This window comes from Emiliania huxleyi (genome assembly GCF_000372725.1).
Source record: "Emiliania huxleyi CCMP1516 unplaced genomic scaffold EMIHUscaffold_24, whole genome shotgun sequence".
In the NCBI taxonomy this organism is placed as follows: Eukaryota; Haptophyta; order Isochrysidales; family Noelaerhabdaceae; genus Emiliania; species Emiliania huxleyi.
This window is the reverse complement of record NW_005200250.1, coordinates 474,437-489,087: the sequence shown is the minus strand read 5'-3', so window position 1 is coordinate 489,087 and position 14,651 is coordinate 474,437. Positions and strand designations below refer to the sequence as shown.

The window sequence follows — 14,651 nt, the reverse complement described above, 5'->3', positions numbered from 1 at the left end:
AAGGTACCTTAGGTACAATCCGCCGCGCCTGTCTGGTATAGCCCCAGCCGACTCCGCGTGAACTCTCGAGGGATCTCGAGCTCCCAGCTGCTCGGTGTACGAACTCTGTTCACACCGAGTACCTGAGGTAGCTGGGAGTGGCTGCGGCTATAGCAGACAGCCGCCGCGCCATACTGCGAGCACTGCGCCGCGCCCAAGCTCGATGGCCTCCCACCGCATCGGCGCCCGCGTCGCGGGCCTCTCGCCAGCGCAGCTGTGCGCCATCATCGAGGCGCAGGCGGGCGCGAGCGACGCCGCGCTGCGCGTGGCGGAGGAGCACGCCGCACGGCTCGTGGAGCAGCCCGAGTCTGTCCTCTCCGTCCTCCTCTCGCCGGACCTCGCCCCGCACATCCTCGCCCAGCTGCCGACCACGGCGCACGCTGCCAAGGGGACGTGCCGCGCGTGGCGCCGCGGCTGGAAGGAGACGCTGAAGAAGCGCGAGAGGCCGCGCCTGCTCGTGTTTGGCGGCCAAGGCAGCGACTACGAGTTTGTCAACTCGCTGGAGCGGTACGACCCGTCTACGAATGAGTGGCAGGGGGAGGCTGTGGCACCGATGCCGACGGCACGAGTGGAAGCCGGCATGGCGGTGCTTGATGGCAAGCTCTACACGGCAGGCGGCCATAGTGAGGCTGACGGCGCAGCTTCCAGCTCGGTGGAGCGGTACGACTTTGAAACGAAAGCATGGGAGGCGGTGGCGCCGATGGCGGCGGCGCGGGAATCTCACGCCGTCACGGTGCTCGACGGTACGCTGTATGCTGTTGGCGGTTCCGACGACGACTCGGTGGAGAGGTATGACCCTGCGACAAACGCGTGGGAGGCGGTGGCGCCGATGACGGCAGCGCGGTGGGCTCACGGCATGGCGGTGCTGGACGGCAAGCTGTACGCTGTGGGAGGCTGCAACCACGGCATCCTCAGCTTGGTGGAGCGGTACGACCCCGCGACGAACGTGTGGACAGCGGTGGCGCCGATGGCGACAGCGCGGCACTCTCACGGTGTAGCGGTGCTCGACGGCAAGCTGTACGCTGTGGGCGGGTACGGCCACGGTGTCCGCCTCACCTCGGTCGAGCGGTACGACCCGGCGCTGGATGCGTGGGAGGAGGTGGCGCCGATGGCGGTCAAGCGGTTTGCTCCCGGCGTGGCGGTGCTCGACGGCAAGCTGTACGCTCTGGGCGGCTTTGGCGTCAGCTCGGTCGAGCGGTACAACCCCGCAGCAAACGCGTGGGAGGCGGTGGCGCCGATGGCGGCGGCCCGGGCCTGTCTCCTCTCGCTGTAGGGAGGGGGCTGTGGCGGAGTCCGAGGCGTGACCCCTGTACACGCGGCGAGTCGTCACAGTACTTGGGTCAAGACTCTCTGGGGCGGGGTCCCCGGCGTAATTAGTGGTTTCGCGCGCAGATCCCCTGACCGCTAGGAGCCGAAGCAGCATGTCAGCGCCCTCCAAAAACCTCACCATCACCATGTACCGCGAGCTGCTGCGAGGATCCGAGCGCCATCATGCGACCAGGCCACGTCGCGCACGCGGTCGTCGGCGAGGGTGCGCCCCGCGCGTACACCTACACGTCGCTTTGCCGCCGAGACGAGATCTCCGCGTCTCGCCGCAGCAGCGTCTCTCCACGGCGCCGCGTGCCTGCCTGAGCTAACGCGGTCGAGCTTCCGAGGGTGGGCAGACCAGCCGGAGCGGGCTGCGGGCCGGTCGGCAGCCGGCTCTCCGGCTTTGTGCGGCGCTGCGGCTCCTGTCGTCTCTCGAAGCGTGGATTGTGGAGAGTGAGCTCGCGACCGCCCTCCCCTGACGCCGCACGAAGGCCCCTCCAACCTCCGCCTCGCATCGCCTCTCAGACAATGTGCTCTACGACCGCGTCCAGAGCGAAGGGGCGGCGTGGCTGGATTTCGGCGACAGTGCGGCGGCGGTGGCCCCGCCGGCGCCTTGGGAGACGTGTGAGGCGGAGGAGGCAGCGTACGTCCTCGACTACAGCGCGTTCTACCGTGGATCGTCACTCATGGCAGCAGGCGGCGGCGCTTGAGGCGCCCCGGGCAGCTGGCGCGGGCCACTCGCGGGCCACACAGGCCTCTGCGCCGCGTGAGCGGCAGGAGCCGAGGGTTAGGCAGCATTGCATGGGGAGGTAGGGTCGCGGTCGGCAGCGCGAGCGCGCTCTCTCCGCGGCGAGGGGTGATATACGGCGAATATTCGGCGGCAGGGATCATATACGCACAATCATCAGACGGTGCCGGGGGTCGCAACGGTGCGTCCCTGAGACAAGCCGCTCCGCATGTGCAAGCTCTTCGAGTGTGCTACTTGGACGACGTTGACTTTGAGGAGGACGAGTCGCTTGTGTTCTTCAACGGGGACGGGGACCCTATGCCGCACTCCCGGCCAGCGCTTTACATGATCTGCTCAGACTTTTTTGGCTCTTACGTCACTGCACACACCCCGTTTCCATCCGGAAAGCTCACCGGCCTCTTCTACGCCACAGGGTATGATGATGCCGGCATCATGAACACCAAACAGACCTTGACCTCCCTCGAGCACTGCGTAACCTGGGATCGCTCTTCCTGGGCATAGGGGACGGGCGGGCGGCGCGGCGCTACGGATATTTGTTTTTATTGGTACGGTACAACGCCATGCATGCTTGGGAGCATCATGCTCAAATACCCACCACCGGTGACGCGTGAGCCGTGTGATGTTAAAACCCACACGGGGTCTTTCACTAGGTCTCACAGCTGTCAGAGCTCTCTCCGCTCGCTCTCTCAGACAGCCTCTCAGACACACCTGGCCGCGCTCTGTCCGCTGACCTCTCACCACCGGCTCAGGGACACGACCACGCCACGTTTTCGTGATAACACACCACATGCACATGCACATGTGCATGTCCATGTCGCATGTGCGTGGGGAGACCCTCTCACTCCGACACTCGCCCAGTTTAGCGCTCGCCTCCGCCAGGTGAGTCACGTCCATCCACACAAGGCTGGGAGTTTACCGAGTGTAAGTCGATGAAGAGTTGGAGAGGGGGGGCGATACTGCTTCTGCAGCGTGCACCTCGACCCTGTACCGTGTTTGTTATGACCCCCCAAAATGAACACACCAGCGAGGGAGGGCGAGACGATCGAGGGGTCCCCTACCATGCGGAATCGACCCAAGTGCTCAAGTAGTCATCTCGGCGGTACGGCTCTAAGCCGTTGGACATTAATTTTGCCAGACATAGGCATACTTCCCGGATCCCGCGTCTTTGCTCGCTGTCCAGTTTCGCGTCCTTGGAGCACTGGAGTCAAGAACTTGTTGGTCTTTAAAAATCTCTCTCTGGAGTCCTTTAATCAGCGATTTTACCGAGTAGTCATCTCGCGGCACATACGGACGGCAACACTTGCCGCTCGCCCCCACCCCCCCCTCTCCTCGACTACGTTCACTTCCTACATACATACTTTTGCTCGCTGTCACAAAGAAACACCAGCAAAAAAGAAAACAGTCCAAAGGCCTCTGTGAATGCCAGCGCACAGCGCCATAAAAGGTATTTTCTTCTCAATACTGCACGTTCTAGGCCTCCGCCGCGGCCGACTCTTGCGTGGGGCCGCCGTGACCCGGGCCTGCAGCTGCTGCGCAGCGTGCTGCGAAGGTTGCTGCTCAGGTCGTCGCTAACACTGCACGCTTACGCTGCACGCCAGAGGGCCACGTCCACAAATGCTGGCTCGGCGCACCGTCGTCTGGCGGCTGGCAGCAGCCGCTGGGCCTCGGTGCCGCGCACACAGCAGCACGCGGCGACGCGTCGCTCGCCGTCATGGGCCTGAGCCATGGCGCATCGCCAACCGAGGTCAAGCTGCGCTTCTACGAGCTGGCGAAGCTCACCCACCCTGACGCCGTGCGGGACGCGCCTCCTACGGCGGGCCAGCCCACATTCGTCGAGGTGCTCTCGGCCTTCGAAGTGCTCGTGGCGGAGGAGGCGGCGGCGGCGGCCAGTGCGGGCGCGACCGCGCCGAACGCCGCGGCGCGGGGCGGCGCCGGTCCGGCGCGCCGCACGAGCCGGGCGGCCGCGGCGCGTCGCAAGAAGACGCTGTCCGAGGTGCTGTGCGAGCGCCTCGAGGAGGAGCCGTCGGCGGCGATGGCTGTCTGGACGGACCTCAAGCAGCGAGGAGGAGTCGGGGAGGGCGACCTTCTCCAAGTCGTCAACACGCCCGGCGGCTCCGGCAAGACTTTAGCCTTGGCCACCCTCCTTGCGGAGCAGGAGGAGATCCGCTCTCGGTCGGCAACGTGGCAGCTAGTCGAGGGACTCGGTGGTTGTGACCCCCCTGAGTGAGGACAGGAGAGAGAGAGCTTTTGTGGTGTTGGTGTACGCAATAACGGGACAGGGTGTCGTTCTCTCTAGCTCCCCTTCTAGCTCTTAGCATGAGCTGCGCCCTGTGTCCGACCCCTTTTGCGCAGCAACACCTTAAACTTTTAGGCCCTCCAAATTCGGGTCGGAGCGTAGCGGAGTGGGCCCTGAGTTTGAAAAGGGCGACGGACGCTTGCGTCCTAGCCTCCAACAACGCCTCCCCGGCGCAGAGGGGCCCCCGGAGGGATGCTCAACCGCTCCACGCCACGCCGCTTGCGGCGGTCCTATTCCCAGCTCCGCGACGGTTCTTTGCCGCACAGTTTTCTTTCCTGCTTCGTGCCAAATGTCGGACGAGCTACCAGATCTGCCCCACGAGCTCATCCAGGCCGTGGCTCGCCAGCTGTGCACGGCCGCAGGTCGCGCCGCGATGGTCAGGACCTGCAGCGCATGGAGCACCGCCGTGCTCTCTGACGCTGTTCTGTGGAGGGCCATCGCGCTGCGGGCGTATCCGCGACTCATCGGGCTCGCCGAGAAGGTGCCCAACCGCCCGTGGGCCGAGCTTTACCGCGCGCACCGCGAGATGACCACCGAGTCGCCACCCGACACTGCAGACAGAACGCGGCTCGAGGATTACGTGCTCACCTACGAGTTGGCGGTGGACTCCAAAGTCATCGCCTCGTGGAGTGGCTCGCTGGAGTATGGCACCGGTGAGGAGGAGACCACGGTCACCATCCAGCTGCCCCCTGACCTCTCTCAGCTCGACGATAAGGAACTGACTCCAGGCTTCATGGCAGCAACGAGCTTGCGGGAGCGCCAGGAACAAGGCGTGCGCCTCAGCGGTGTCGCAACACGGTGCGTCCCCGACAAGCCGCTCCGCATGTGCAAGCTCTTCGAGTGCTACTTGGACGACGTTGACTTTGAGGAGGACGAGTCGCTTGTGTTCTTCAACGGGGACGGGGACCCTATGCCGCACTCCCGACCAGCGCTTTACATGATCTGCTCAGACTTTTTTGGCTCTTACGTCACTGCACACCCCGTGCTTCATTTTCCATCCGGAAAGCTCACCGGCCTCTTCTACGCCACAGGGTATGATGATGCCTGCATCATGAACACCAAACAGACCTTGACCTTCCTCGAGCACTGCGTAACCTGGGATCGCTCTTCCAGGGCATAGGGGACGGGCGGGCGGCGCGGCGCTACGGATATTTGTTTTTATTGGTACGGTACAACGCCATGCATGCTTGGGAGCATCATGCTCAAATACCCACCACCGGTGACGCGTGAGCCGTGTGATGCCAAAACCCGCCCGGGTTCTTTCACTAGAGGTCTCACAGCTGTCAGAGCTCTCTCCGCTCGCTCTCTCAGACAGCCTCTCAGACACACCTGCCGCGCTGTCCGCTGACCTCTCACCACCGGCTCAGGGACACGACCACGTCACGTGTGTTTTCGTGATAACACACCATGTCCATGTGCGTGGGGAGACCCTCTCACTCCGACACTCGCCCAGTTTAGCGCTCGCCTCCGCCAGGTGAGTCACGTCCACACTCCGCAAGCGGCTGGGAGTTTACCGAGTGTAAGTCGATGAAGAGTTGGAGAGGGGGGGCGATACTGCTTCTGCAGCGTGCACCTCGACCCTGTACCGTGTTTGTTATGACCCCCCAAAATGAACACACCAGCGAGGGAGGGCGAGACCACTACCATGCGGAATCGACCCTTATCCAGTGCGCTCAAGTGCTCAAGTAGTCATCTCGGCGGTACGGCTCTAAGCCGTTGGACATTAATTTTGCAAGACATTAGGCATACTTCCCGCGTCTTTGCTCGCTGTCCAGTTTCGCGTCCTTGGAGCTGGAGTCCTTTAACAGCGATTTTACCGAGTAGTCATCTCGCGGCAATACGGCAACACTTGCCGCTCGCCCCCCCCCCCCCCCCCCTCTCCTCGACTACGTTCACTTCCTACATACATACTTTTGCTCGCTGTCCCAAAACAAGGATCTTCTCAATAACCCGGCTGTGAATTCTTGCAGCCCGCGCCATGGCGGTGGCAGCGGACGCTCTTGTCCAGTACCTCTCCTCGTTGCCGCCTGTCAACCTCGACCGGCTGTACGCGGATTCATGGGTCTGCCACGCCCTCCTCCGCGCTCTGCCGCCGCTCGCCCGGCTCTACGTGGTCCGGCTCGCGGCGGCGCACGGCAGTCTGCCAAAGGCCCTCGTCGACTCGTGGCCCGCACGCGTGCGCGAGGCGGCGAAGCGGCACGAGGAGTCGATGCAGCAGCTGCACCTGCTCCGCCTCGTGCACCGCGTGCCCGCCGCGGGCTCCGGGCAAGAGCAGCTGCGGCTGCACGAGGCGTTTGGCGCAGCGATGCTCGACTCACTGGGGCAGGGCCCGCCGGGCCTCGCAGACGATGCGAGCGCGAGGCACGGCAAGGACAAGAACATGGTCGGCGCCGACGAGCTCGAGCGGATGGGCGCCGCCAAGTGGGAGAGGCTGATGTCGCGTGTCATCTCGCCACCGGACAGGCCGATCCCGCTCGCCATTGCCTCTCAGATCGAGGCGGCGGAGGCGGCGGAGGGGAGCGCCGCCGGCGCCGCCGGGGCGTCGCTGCAGGAGCTGCTCGAGGCGGCCGGCCTCATCGAGGCTCGCAACGGCGCCGAGGACGAGGGCGGGGCGGGCGGCGGGGACGGGCTTGGCAGTGCGGACGGCCTCGCTCCGGCGCAGCAGCAGCGGCGGTGGCGGACGAGCCGCGAGGGGAAGCGGTACCTGCTCGAGTCGCTGCTCTCGCAGGTGTGGAAGGTCCTCCTCGCGTACGTGAGCCTCTGCCGCCGCGTCTCGCCTGCCGCCCACGACGCCGCCCTCTCGCTCGCCCTCCGGCTGCCGCTGCTGCCCGCCGCCACCGACTACCCGTCCGACGACCTCTCCGAGCTGCAGAGGAGGGCGCTCACCGACTTCGCCGAGCTGCTCGGCATCGCTTTCCAGCGGAAGCCCAACTCGAGGCGCTTTTACGCCACGCCGCACGCCGCCTCCCTCCTAGCAGCCTTCGACAGCGCCGCCGCCGCCGCCGCCTCTGCCTCGCCCTCGCCCGGCCCCGCGGGCGCCTCCGCGGCGCGCGGGCTCGAGGGCGGCTGGCTGATCATCGAGACCAATTTCCGGCTGTACGCGCACTCGTCGTCCGAGCTGCGCGCGCGCGTGCTGCGCTCCTTCGCCCTGCTCAGCTACCAGCTGCCCGGCCTCATCGTCGGCTCACTCACCCGCACCTCGATCCAGCACGCGGTCGACTCGGGCGTCGACGCGGCCGCGATCGTGGCCTACCTCGAGCGGAACGCGCACCCGCTCATGGCAGCGCAGACGCCGGTGCTGCCGGAGACGGTCGTCAACCAGATCCACCTGTGGGCCAAGGAGCGCTCGCGCATGGCCGCCGACAGGTGCAAGCTCTACGACGCATTCGACTCGCTCCGCCGCTTCGACGAGGCGTGCACCTACGCGCGCGAGATCGGAGCGCACCTTTGGTCGCGCCGCTTTCCGGAGGAGCGCAATCTGCACAAGTGCTCGCTCGCTGTCCGCGCCGAGGCGCACGGCAGCATGAAGAGCTTCCTCAGGGCGGCAGCCTGACAGTCAGGGCCAGCGCCTTCGCACGTAAACCCGATTTTAGAGTACGCTGAGCCGCGTATAAGTTCGCGCGCAATTTTGTACGTGGTAGAGAAGTAACATATGGAGGCTGCCAGCGCGCTCGAGAATCGCGGGGGGCGGGGGACACTCACCGTGATCCATGCGTCACCCCTCACCCGCCCCGGCGAGCGAGCACACACCACATTATTGCCGAGCGTCGCCGACCACCCACACCCCCTGCGCCTCTGACCCACTGCAGTTAGGTGCTGTGAGCCCCTGGCTTCGGCGTCTGAAGCTCTACTTGGAACCTTCCCGGGATCTAACCCATTGGCCTATACCACCGCACAGGCCCCTATACCGCCAGCGTGCTCGATCTTTACCGGTATGGGAGTTTTTGGCTAATCAAACCCAAGGCCTGCACTAATCAAAAAGTGGTACGGGATACCAGTTGCCTCACGGAAATCAAAGCGAGTCGGAGTGCCTTCTTGGTGGCAAAATCGGCAAAATCGGCAAAATACCGGGTATTTTGCGGGTATACCTGGACTTTTGCATGGTTTCGCCCCCGGGACCACACCGACAGCCGCTACAACTAATGAAAACCCCGCATACCACTTTCGCGTACCACTGTACCATACCACTCCAAAACTAATCAAAATATCGCCAAATACCGGTCTCATACCGGTAAAGATCGAGCACTGTATACCGCGCAGCCCACCGCACAGCCACAGGCCCACCGCAGCCTCGCACCGCGCGTGGAGGGTTGACTGGAAAGAGTTCTTGTGTATATTGACCCCAAAACTTGACTGCACACGAAACAGTCGTTGTAGCACAGAGGCGCTCGCGTGGCTCATTCATGGCTCATGGGAGAGAGGCGTCCTGGAGCGGCGAGGCGTCTCACTCTCGCCTCTCAGGCGGAGGACAGCCACTGGCGGATGACGACCGAACTCGGCAGAGCGTGCGGCGCCACGTCGTGCTCTAGCTCGAGCCGCACAAGCTGAACCACTTTGTCCAATGTCGTCGCCTCCTTCAGATGTGCTGCCAGGAAGCGGGCGCAACGGCGGGCGCGGAGGCTCGGCTCGACGACGGGGCTAGCGGCGTCTGCTCCGCTGCAGAGATCATCCAGCAGGACCCAAGCGATGGTGTTTGCGAGCACCGACTGGCGCGCCTTCTCCTCGGCCTCGTTGTCGCCGCCGCTCATGCGCTCGAAGAAGGCTTGCAGCGCCGGCAGGACCGGCCACGCCTTCTCCGCCTTGCTGGTCGACCTGGCTCCGGCGTTGGAGCCCCTCGCTCGGCCCTTCCCGCGGCCTGTCGCACCGGCGGGCGGCTCTGCGACGGCGTCTTCGACGGTCGTGTAGCGGTAGGCCAGCGCCGCCACGAGCCCCTCAGGCGTCGCTGGCTCGTCTTGCAAGCTCGGGAGCAGCCGCCCCGGCACCGAGCAGTGCAGTGGCAGCTTGGCGAGGCCGAGAGCGGCTATCGCTTGAAGCTCGACACTCGGCGCGTGCAGCAGGGTCGGCAGCCACGCGATGGCGTCGGCCAGCTGCAGCCTCGCCGCCTCGGGCGCGCCGTCCGCGGGAGAGTCGGCGAGGGCAAACGTGGCGTCCAGCATCGCGGCCAGAGCCAGGTGGCGGACCGGAGGCTCCTCGAGGTAGACAGCGGTTTGGAGGACGGGCAGCAGGCTGGCGAGCCCGTGAGGGGAGGCGACAACCAGATCGCGGACCAGGGTGAGTGCGGAGGCGCGCTCCTCCGTCCTGCGTGCCAGCCCATCCCGAACGGCCTCGCGGGTGGTGGGCATGGCGGCGACCGTGAGGGCGCCCGCCGCGTCGACCACGCCGACTGCTGCGTGGAGAAGGCCAAGTGCAGGGCAGTCGACTTGGCCCGGCAGGGCGTGCTTGCACCACTCGTCAAAGTCGTGACCGCACGCCTGCTTGAGAGCCGCTGCCGCCTCGCCGAGAGTCGACTTGGAGGCGTGGCGCGAGTGGAGGACCCTCGCCAGGAGCGGCCGCAGCCGCTCGCCGCTCCGCCCTTGTTCTTGCTCCGCGTCGGCGTGGCCGCTACCTGCGCCCATGCCGAGCCTCACGAGCGAGCGGAGCACCAGGCAGAGCTCGCCGAGACCTGATGGACTCGACCAGCACTTTGCAAGCCCGGACTCTGGCGCGTCTGCGAGCGCGAGGGCGAGATCGCCGGCGCGCGCGGCGCGCTCCCACGCGCCCTCCTTGACGAGCGCGTCGAGCTTGAGCCGGCAGATCAGTAGCTGCTCCACCGAGGTTGCCAGAGCGGCGGGCTGCATTTGATTTTGCTCGTCCACACAAACGAGGTTCCGGGGCTTGCTCTGAGCAGAGCCGCCAACAACAAAAAATGCGCGCTTCCCCAGCTCCCCGGCCATGGACGTGAGGTTGCCGACTGCACTCCAAGTGCTCCAAGTGCGCGCGAAACGCGATGCTCAGGTCCTCAGGAGCCTTCGCCAGGCAGGTCGTGTGAAGAGCAGCGATGCCGTAGTGAGTGAGTGGTCCCGGGCCCTGCGGGGAACTAAGTAAGTCGACGCAAGTTAGCCTGTGAGCTGCACGAGGCCTAGTGGTGCGCCGAGGCAGGTCAAGTGCTCCGACCCGGGAGTCGTGGTCGGAGGCCGGGACACTACGCGCACTAACTTAGTGTGCGAAAGTGAATGCCTCCGGCCTTAGTGCGCGGAAGTGGGTGCCTCGGGCCGGCCGAGAGCTGGGGAGTGGTCCGGCGGTCCGCTCGTAGAGGCGAGCCCGGCTACTACGCGCACTAACTTAGTGTGCGGAAGTGAGTGGGCCGCCAGCGTGCGGGCTAAGTGGGTGAGTGCCTCCCGCCACCCCGCCCATTAAGTTAGTGCGCGTAGAGTGGGTGGGCCGCCTTCTAGTGGTCGGCGAGGCCGTGGCCAGTGCCCCGGCCCTGCGGCGCCGCCCTAGTGAGTGAGTGCTCGCCGACCCTCCCCGCACTTTGAAGTCGGCATCGCTGTTGTGTCCAAGACCTGGCGAAGGGCTCCTGAGAAGCTCCAGTTTAGGACTAAACGTGGAGCGGCAAAGTTGTGGAGCACTTGAGTCTGCTCATCACACATAAAGAGATTTTTTAGCTCCGTGTCGACGGCACGTACACCACCGCCCTCTCCTCCGACACCCTCCAGGACGAGCTCCAGCGGAAGCTCGGCCTTTGGCTCTCCGCGGCGCTTCCCACCCTTTGGGTCGCGCTCGAGCGGGGCATGCCAGTCGATTTCTTCGGCGACTACCTTTACAACAAGGCCCCCACCGGCGTCCTCGCCGCCTGGGCGGACGCGATGCGCGCCCCGGCCAACGCGCCGGTCGTGCACGGTGACAAGGAGAAACCAGAGCTCACCCGGCAGTACAATGAGGGGTACAAGACCGACCTCGCAGAGCCCAACGCTGCGCCCCCGGGAGGCGCCGATGAAGTAGATGAAGTCAAGCTCTGGACGCCCCTCCTTGTATAAGACCTCCTCGACGGGCGTTGGCAACGCAGCCCGGCCAACCCTTCTCCCACAAGACCGGCCACGGCTACGTCAAGGCGCATCGCGGTTTCTACCACGACGCGATCTTTGTCAAGCGCAACAACTTCAACCTGCTGCTCCACGAGACGTTCGGCGGCGGCTTCTCGCCCACCGCCGGTTCTCAAGCTGCGCCGCCTCGCGCGCAAAGTCGCGCACGGCAGCGTTGACTGCACGGCCTATACTCGCCCAAGTACTCGCTCCGTCTTTTTTATGTCCCACCATGCAGAGCGCATTTCTCTCTCTGTTGTGCGAGGCGTGAACCGCGCCATTCGCTCTCACCTGGCAACCCTGTCTGCACGTCTCGCGTTCGCGTGAACAGGGCTCCATCCAGGCCCCTAATGTGTGTGAGTGTATAGATAGAGTTGTTGTTTGTTGTTTGTTGCACACATCAGGCTCCGATCAGCATCGAGCGCCGCGCGGGGCTAAAGCGCAACAAAAATAAAATTCACCTTTGATGTATCGGGAAGAAAGAGAGAAGTGTCCGCGGCTGATTGATCTCGGAGACTCATAAATAAATAAATAGAGCAGACAACCCCTGGTGGGATTAGTAGGGCAGCAACCCGACGGGCAGACCCCGCCCCGCTCGGAGGGCGTGCACCACACAGCACACGTTACATCGATTTTCTCGAAGTTGTCGAAAGAAGTCTGCCCGGGCCCCCGGCGCTTCCCAGGACAATGCTCTCCGGCGCTGTGCTCACCTTGCTGGCCGCGTCGGCCGCGAAGAAGGCCGCGGGCGGTGGCGGGTGCGAGGTCACCTCGACGTGGCCGGATGGGCGCGTGGAGCAGCGTCAGTGCGTGGTGCAGGCCGTCTCGGACAGGCCCGGTGCACGCGGCCGCTTTGAGAGCTGCACGGCCTGAAAGCTGGACGAGGAGCACAACGCGAGGCGCGGACGCGCGCGCCGCCTCGTCTCGGCCGGGCACGCGCCTCGATCCCTCACGGCGTCTCGCTCGCCCGTAGGCTCCGGCGATACCTGAAGCAGGACGAGGGGTGGAAGGAGTGGGAGGGCCTGGAGATGCAGTGGATCAGGCACCACAACCCCGACCTGGTCGTCCTCGACGACAACGGGCGCGAAAAGGCGAGGGTCGACCTGAACGGCTACGATGGGCCGCGGGTGGAGGCGCTGCTCGAGAAGCACGGCTTCAAGCGCAAGTAAGCCTTTGCCAGGCGCTGCTGTTTTACCTGCGCACGGCTACCCGGCACCATGACGCCATCGCCGCCAACCGCCCAACACTGGGCGTGCGCGAGGGCCGATGCCACCGGGTTCGTGCACAGGGTTCAGGGCAGCATTTCTTGAGATATTAAATTCATATTAGAGAGATCAGTACAGTTGATTTTGGCGCGACCGATCGCCTCCACGCGCCCGCAAGAGATGTGCCCGCGCTCTCTTTGATACGGCTCTCCTCTCATGTGCACACGCGAGTCGCTCTACGCGACGGCGACCCCCGTGCCCGACCGCGGCGCGAACACGCGAATCCGCAGTTGACGACACGCAAGGCGCCGGAACGCGGAAGATGCAGATGAGAGATGTGCCCCGGCCGGGCGACTGCAAGCGTCCGGCCCCTCTCTGTACAGAATGCACGGCCCTCTCCTGCTCCCCGCCCTCCAAGCCTTCCACCCCCAACGGGGGTAACCGTATGCGAGCGGCAGCGATCGCTCCGCCGGACACCTCAGTCGTACAGGTCCTCCGCCTCCTCGTCGCTGGCCTCCGGCGCCGCCGGCTCTGCAGGCGCCGCCGCCTCCGCCAGCGGCGCCGCGTCCTTCTTCTTTGTGTCGGTGGCCTGGTCCTTGCGGAACTTGTTGTAGCGCGCGAGCTCGGCCTTGGAGACGGAGCGGCGCGCATTCTTCATCGCCTCGGCAAAGTGCTTTGCGGAGAGCATCCCGTCGCTGCGCACCTCGGGCAGGGGCTTGCCCGCCGCCTCGGCCTCCGCCTCGGCAGCCTGCTGCTCGTCAATCTCGTGCCGGATGGCGAGCTTGCACGCGCGCTGGCAGATCTCGGTCAGGTCGGCGCCGGAGAAGTGCTCGGTCGAGTTGGCGAGGCCCTCGAGGTCGACGTCGTCGGCGAGCGGCGACTGAGAGGGGAGAGGGGAGAGCGGCGATGTGGGCGGCGTGCGGGAGGGAGGGGTCGGGGCGGTGACGGTGCTGCGGCGTGGGAGAGCCGCGGCTCGGCGGCGCGTGCGTGCGAGAGCAGACGGCTCGCGCGCCTTGCGCAGCGTCGCGCGCAGGATGGAGAGGCGCGACTCGTAGTCGGGCATCGGGATGTAGATGAGCTGGTCCAGCCGGCCGGGGCGCATGATCGCGGGGTCGAGGATGTCGGGCCGGTTGGTGGCGCCAATCACAAAGACCGACTTGCGCGCGCCGACGCCGTCGATCTCGGTCAGGATCTGGTTGATGACGCGGTCGCCCGCCTCGGAGGCGCCGCCGCCGCCCGAGCCGCGCGCCTTAGCGATCGAGTCCATCTCGTCGAAGAAGATGACGCAGGGCGACGCCTGCCGCGCCTTGTCGAAGAGCTCGCGCACGTTCGCCTCCGACTCGCCAAACCACATCGTGAGGAGCTCGGGCCCCTTGACCGAGATGAAGTTGGCCTTGCACTCGTTGGCGACCGCCTTTGCGAGCAGCGTCTTGCCGCAGCCGGGCGGGCCGTAGAAGAGCACCCCCTTGGAGGGGTCCATCCCGAAGTGCTCGAACTTGGACGCGTACTGCACCGGGTACTGCACCGTCTCGCGCAGCTCGCGCTTCACCCCCTCGAGTCCGCCTGCGGAGTGCGCGCGCGGCCGGGTGTCGCTGCCCGCCGCTGTGTCGCTGCCCGCAGGGGGAGAGGCAACGGGGCTCTGACGGCGGCGCACCGATGTCCTTCCACGAGACGTTTGGCACCTCGATGGCGGACTCGCGCAGCGTGGACGGGTTGGTGACCGACAGGGCCTGCTCGAGAGAGGGGGAGAGATGGGGAGAGAGACGGGGAGAGAGATGGGGTTTGGGACCGGCAGGGCCTGCTCGACGTGGCGCGGCTGCACGACGAGCTGCTCGAGGAGGGCGGGCGGCAGCGTGTCCGCCTCGAGGTCGATCTCGGGCATGCGCTCGCGCACGCACATCATCGCCGCCTCAAAGACGACCTGCGGGAGGAGGAGGCGGCGGAGGCGGCGGAGGCGGCGGAGGCGGTGGAGGCGGTGGAGGCGGTGGAGGCGGGGG

At 65.5% G+C, this 14,651-nt stretch overlaps 5 protein-coding genes across 5 annotated transcripts in view; 3 read left to right on the top strand and 2 right to left on the bottom strand.

The window, feature by feature from the left end:
• Window positions 1-202: 202 nt before the first annotated feature.
• EMIHUDRAFT_205518 (hypothetical protein) lies at window positions 203-2,057 on the top strand (the record flags this gene model as incomplete). The annotated part of the gene is made up of 3 exons (XM_005778840.1): window positions 203-432; window positions 1,448-1,545; window positions 1,873-2,057. 3 exons carry the CDS (start codon window positions 203-205, stop codon window positions 2,055-2,057), a joined length of 513 nt encoding a protein of 170 aa, XP_005778897.1.
• Window positions 2,058-6,351: 4,294 nt separating this feature from the next.
• On the top strand, window positions 6,352-8,056 carry EMIHUDRAFT_450287 (hypothetical protein). Its single transcript, XM_005778839.1, has 3 exons — window positions 6,352-6,834; window positions 7,120-7,143; window positions 7,474-8,056. Exons 1-3 carry the CDS (start codon window positions 6,370-6,372, stop codon window positions 7,942-7,944), a joined length of 960 nt encoding a protein of 319 aa, XP_005778896.1. The 5' UTR covers window positions 6,352-6,369; the 3' UTR covers window positions 7,945-8,056.
• A 792-nt stretch (window positions 8,057-8,848) lies between these two features.
• Window positions 8,849-10,228, bottom strand: EMIHUDRAFT_205513 (hypothetical protein; the record flags this gene model as incomplete). Its single annotated transcript, XM_005778838.1, has 1 exon — window positions 8,849-10,228. The coding sequence occupies one exon, from the start codon at window positions 10,226-10,228 to the stop codon at window positions 8,849-8,851; it is 1,380 nt and encodes a 459-aa protein (XP_005778895.1).
• Window positions 10,229-12,139: 1,911 nt separating this feature from the next.
• EMIHUDRAFT_205511 (hypothetical protein) lies at window positions 12,140-12,618 on the top strand (the record flags this gene model as incomplete). The annotated part of the gene is made up of 2 exons (XM_005778837.1): window positions 12,140-12,255; window positions 12,423-12,618. 2 exons carry the CDS (start codon window positions 12,140-12,142, stop codon window positions 12,616-12,618), a joined length of 312 nt encoding a protein of 103 aa, XP_005778894.1.
• Window positions 12,619-12,754: 136 nt separating this feature from the next.
• EMIHUDRAFT_421356 (cell division cycle protein 48) overlaps window positions 12,755-14,651 on the bottom strand; it is a 4,470-nt gene continuing 2,573 nt past the window's right edge. The window contains exons 4-8 of the mRNA XM_005778836.1: window positions 14,444-14,575; window positions 14,309-14,384; window positions 13,656-14,217; window positions 13,601-13,604; window positions 12,755-13,534 (exon numbers count right to left, since the gene is read on the bottom strand). Coding sequence (XP_005778893.1) covers window positions 13,133-13,534; window positions 13,601-13,604; window positions 13,656-14,217; window positions 14,309-14,384; window positions 14,444-14,575 — 1,176 coding nt within the window. The 3' untranslated portion in view covers window positions 12,755-13,132. The remainder of the gene's footprint in view (window positions 13,535-13,600; window positions 13,605-13,655; window positions 14,218-14,308; window positions 14,385-14,443; window positions 14,576-14,651) is intronic.